The sequence below is a fragment of the Tachypleus tridentatus genome, chromosome 8 (genome assembly GCF_004210375.1).
Source record: "Tachypleus tridentatus isolate NWPU-2018 chromosome 8, ASM421037v1, whole genome shotgun sequence".
In the NCBI taxonomy this organism is placed as follows: domain Eukaryota; kingdom Metazoa; phylum Arthropoda; class Merostomata; order Xiphosura; family Limulidae; genus Tachypleus; species Tachypleus tridentatus.
The window spans coordinates 85289928-85294839 of record NC_134832.1 but is presented as its reverse complement, the minus strand read 5'-3'; the positions used below and the strand labels follow the sequence as shown (position 1 = coordinate 85294839).

General features: G+C 31.0%; 1 protein-coding gene across 1 annotated transcript; it reads right to left on the bottom strand.

Moving 5' to 3' along the window:
• Nucleotides 1-527: 527 nt before the first annotated feature.
• On the bottom strand, nt 528-4710 carry LOC143222833 (optic atrophy 3 protein homolog). The gene is made up of 2 exons (XM_076449914.1): nt 3855-4710; nt 528-1719 (listed from the first exon to the last, which is right to left on the bottom strand). Exons 1-2 carry the CDS (start codon nt 3997-3999, stop codon nt 1265-1267), a joined length of 600 nt encoding a protein of 199 aa, XP_076306029.1. The 5' UTR covers nt 4000-4710; the 3' UTR covers nt 528-1264.
• Between the last annotated feature and the right edge of the window lie 202 nt (nt 4711-4912).

Genomic DNA, 4912 nt, shown 5'->3' with positions numbered 1-4912 from the left:
TAACCTACTAAGTATGAGTTCATAATGACCACATTTGTTGGTTTAAAATTCTCTATAAGGAAGTAAGAGATAGATGATCCTTCAGAAAACCACAATACTTCACAATTCTATAGGATACTTTTCACTAAAATGTGTGACTTAAAGTGTAGTGATAATTGTGTGAATTTTCAATCATTCAAATTATATTTTGAATGACAACACCAAAATTAATTCTTGATGCGGTAACGAACGATACTGGAGATTATTTCCGACTTAGTTATGGTCACACTTGACTGTTTCGTAATTTTTTTGTAGTTGAAATGTACTGATTAAAAACATTTTTAACCATGAAAAATAATATTAACAAACAATAACTGGAACATAGCTGGGGCTAACATTTCATAGTGAAAAAGAAACAATTTCAAATATTGATCACTATAAAATTAATGTTATTCAATTACATAAAGTAGAAAACTGTAGTGTCTGATAAACATTGCCTTTCTGATGGGGTATTTACTTTTTGCAACTTGACTTGCTCTACAACCTTCTTTACTAAATTCTTATTTTAATACCATATAAATTCTGAAGACTATACAATATTGAAATTTAAATAACATACAACTACAAGCATTTGTACATAAATTAATTTCTTACATTTGGCATTTACACAAATATGATAAATCTCTAGTTCAATAAAATTCAATACAGTATTAAATCTGACTAGTCCTCTCATTAATATAAAACAGTTATCTAAATAATTTAAAGATTCATTATTTGGTTTTAAATTTCTAAAATAAAACTAGCAAACAAACATGTTACAAGCCATCTTAGAGTTGCAACATAAAACTACTAGTTAACACACTTTTAAAAGTAATTAAGATGTCAGAAAAACAAATTGGTTTAAGAAGTCTTGATAGAAATGAATGAAAATCCTATAATCCATTTGCTTTATTTTACTTCAACACTTAAGTATAGTTATAAGTATACATATATTTAGCTATTTCTAAAGTAAAATATCCCTAAGACCCTTTCACATACACTCTTGCCATCAGCTATACTGTATTGGAAACAAGACAACACATAAAGAGAGACATATTTGTAGGAAAAACAGATGGCTTTTATGATGTCACTAAACTCCTTCAATAAATCACTAACTTGATTATACCACCATTCTCAATCTGTTCCTAAAGAAGAAAGGTCCAACTTTCAAAAGCACTCAGGTTATAGGATTGTTATTCATTTCTTTGAAAATAATTAAATACCTTTATTAACACTTCAGTGTATATCATCTTTTTCCCTTTATAGATATGACAGCATGATCTATTGCCTGCTGTAGGACTCCCATGTTTTTACCTGGCTCAACATTACTTTCCGATTCATGGTTAGAAGGCTTGTTTTTTGGCTGTTTATTGTTTGGATGGATTTGTTCTAAGGCATAATAAGCACGGGTTAAATGTCTAATTTCTGCTTCTTGTCTATCAACAGTAAACTTGAGGTAATTTATCTCACTTTCTAAATATGCAAAACGTTGTTCCTTAACAACTTCTTTATCCTTCTCTTTCAATGATGATCTTATGTACTCGGCTATTATTGAGGCTGCTGCAACAAAAAATATAATTGCTTCACCCAAAAGTTCAGCTCCTAACTCAATGGCCATAGCTTCATTTAGCTTTGGTACTTCTGAAGGTTTCCCAAGATTTAACATCCTCATCTTGACATTTACTTCCATCCAGTTATACACTAAAAGAAATTCACACTTACAATAGTGTATACTAACAAATACACAAATACTAAGAATAATGCAAAAAATTTAAGTTTTATAAGGAAAATAAGGCCATATACATTAGCTCAGAATCAGTAAAAAATGTTTTAGGTCCATGAATAACAGAGGACCAGCTTCAACTAATTATAGTTCCCTTTATTATGTTAAAAGAGCCATCAAAATTGCCAACTATTTTTCTGCAAACTAAAAAGGAATTTTACATATATCTACCAAAAATTTTACAAACACAGCAAAAAATGTATTCATATCTATACTTCATCAATAAATTCACTTGTCAACAAATTTTATATAGTACCAGATTATGGTATTGGCCACCTAGACCCAAGTCCCAGCAATATGGGACCCTTACCAACCACAAACTAGCAGAATACAGGAAAAAGTGAGTTATTATTATTCCTAAATATTACCTCGAACTAGGGCCCACTAAATCTTAATTCAGCACTGACTCTGACCACTTTAAGAATGGTATACTCTGTTTACACTAGTTAGGCACTAATAAATTACTTTGTTTTTCAAATAATTAATTGATTTGGTATTCTAACTTCTACCAAGTTATAATTTCATATCCATCTTTTTTTGCTGTTTTGAAATGTAGATTTTATTTACATAACTATTTCTGCTCAAGTGGAAAACAATTAAAAAAATTAAAAGGTTTGTCAAACTGTCCAACAAATGCAGTCAAAAAAGCAGGTACTGGAGGGTAGCTGATGAGAGATCTCCACTTAGTCAACAATGTCACAGTCAAACTATTTTCTAAATGTGCTATCTGACAAGACTGTTCAGGTTCTATATGTATCATGGAATGATTTCACATTCACGAAGCAGCATCATGCTAGTAGTCATCAACTGAAAGTTTCCCACTGTATACAGGTTGGTAGTGTTGATTCATTGAATTTCCAATGGGAGATATTTAGGGTTAGCAAGAAGTATCTTAATGATAAGGACTTTGGGGTCTATATGCCAAGAGTGGAACTTAAGTTTCCTGATCCTGTGGAGAAGAGCATGTATCCAAATAACAGGCTTACTTAAAAATGACAACGATAGTCTGGTTAAACAAAATGTCATGAAATGTATGAAAGAGACTAAAGATGAAACTCTTTAATGTCCAAAAATGAAATTCATTTTAGAGTCCCCTATAGTCCAAGTCTCCTGGCCAAACCACCCAATCTATCTTAAAACATAGACTGAGTTTAACTAAAGCCAACATAGATACATGGAATAGATTCAGTTAACTCTTCTTTCTTTTCTTTTTTAGATGTTACATACCTGAGGCTGTCTCACCCACTAAATTAAACTATTAACTAAAAACAAAATTAAAGCTAGCCCTTTTAACTCAAATATTTATCAAGCCTTCCCCTACAACTCTTTTAAATTTACTGCCTCCACAACATTTGCATGTAATCTACTCTGAAGCCAACTGTCCTGGTAAAATTAGTTGAAAATTAATCCAACCATGCCAAAATTTATGTTTGTGTTCTCTAATACTGTCTTTCTCATTATTATGAACAAAGTAGCTCTATTTCTAATATATTTTCCATTTCACTTTCCATATAATAAATATTTTTGAATACAAAATTTAAACTCACAACCAAGTTCTGCCTAAGTAATTTTAGAAAGTTATCAATAACTAAAAAAAAACAAAAAACACATCAACACTATTAATTCCTTTAAAATACTTTCCCCACCTCAGTCATATTTTCTTTAACCTTTTCTCAGATTAGAATCTTTCCATCCCAGATAGACCCCTTAAAAGTTGTACTAGCCCTCCCCCAAAATACTCGGAATGAGGCCTGATTATTAATTTATTTTAGTATCTTACCCTAGCCTCAGCTAAAAAACGATTGTTTTGCTTGTACAGTAAACTGAGCCTATAATTCGAAATCAATATTTGATTATTTGCTTTATTCGCATACTAAATCATTTTGTTGTAATTTTAAAAGTACAGAATATATTAAATTTCTATCGAGTTCTGATACATTTCTCATGTTATTTTCAAAATTCTATACCGTAAATATTTTTAGATAATAAAGTGAGAGCTGGTAATCTTGTTCAGCCTGATTAATTTCAGATGCTTAAAAAAATTAAATCTTACTCTGTGCAGGTGGCATACATATGTAAGTACGAAAGAAAAAGCTTCTCTTAGCCCGGGTTTTGATCCAATTCGCGAGTGGTTTTGCTATTTGTCGTACTGCCAGAAGTCCCAATTTCACAAGTGGAAAAGCACCGGCAGCAACCATTTTACTTTCAGGTTTCACTGATTTTCTTCTTCGTGTTGCAATGGCATTAGATTTATTATTTACAACTTAAACTTCAGTTTTAACATATATTTTTAGCCTAACATTATTTAGAATTACCTTACAAATATATGGGTCTAAACGCCCTCTTTAACTTAAAACCAAACATAACACAAAATTTAAGAAAAACAATGGATCTGTTGATCATCTAGGTTGTCCCATCAACTAAATTAAATGTTTTTATCGTTTAAACATTTATCAAGAGTTCCCTCAAAATCCCTTTTAATTTACAGCTTCTAACAAATCTGTAAGTAACTCATTTCAAAGGTCAACCGTCTTTAGGAAAGAATAAAAAATATTTTAACAAAACATTACTCTGAGAAAATTTATACTTGCGTTATTTAACTTTCCTAATTCTGAAAATAGTCGGTATATTGACGTTAACAATTTTATACGTCTCAATTATCGTTTTTCAAATCTATCCTTGTATGACAACCTTCCCATTCTAGGTACACAACTGGCCAAAATCTTAAGGCCAATGAGCATAAAGAAAAAATATGCATTTTGCGTTGTTAGACTCAACCACTTAAGATTTTGGCCAGCAGTCTACCTCTCTTGTAGCAAGCCTTCCTCTGAGCCCTTTCCAATAATTTATTATCCTTTTTAGAGTAAAAATCCTATGAATGAAAACAGTACTCAAATGAGGCCTAACTCTTGATCTGGAAAACATGAAACATAAATCATTCTTTATTCATTCAGTAAATGTAAATAAATTTTTATTCATTTCATAATTTCACTCGACTTTGTTCTTTCTATTGTATATTTCTTGACGTAAGCAACACAAAAAACTTTTCTAATATTTAGTTATCAGGCACACTCAGTGTTGCAAATATGCTCTTGCAGCCTCCGCAATTGA

Bases quoted from the DNA above. Each gene is read 5' to 3' on its own strand.
- LOC143222833 (XM_076449914.1), bottom strand. From the start codon at position 3,999: ATGGTTGCTGCCGGTGCTTTTCCACTTGTGAAATTGGGACTTCTGGCA. The intron at 1,720-3,854 runs GTAAGATTTAAT...AATTTCTTTTAG, and splicing joins ATGTATGCCACCTGCACAGA to TGTATAACTGGATGGAAGTA.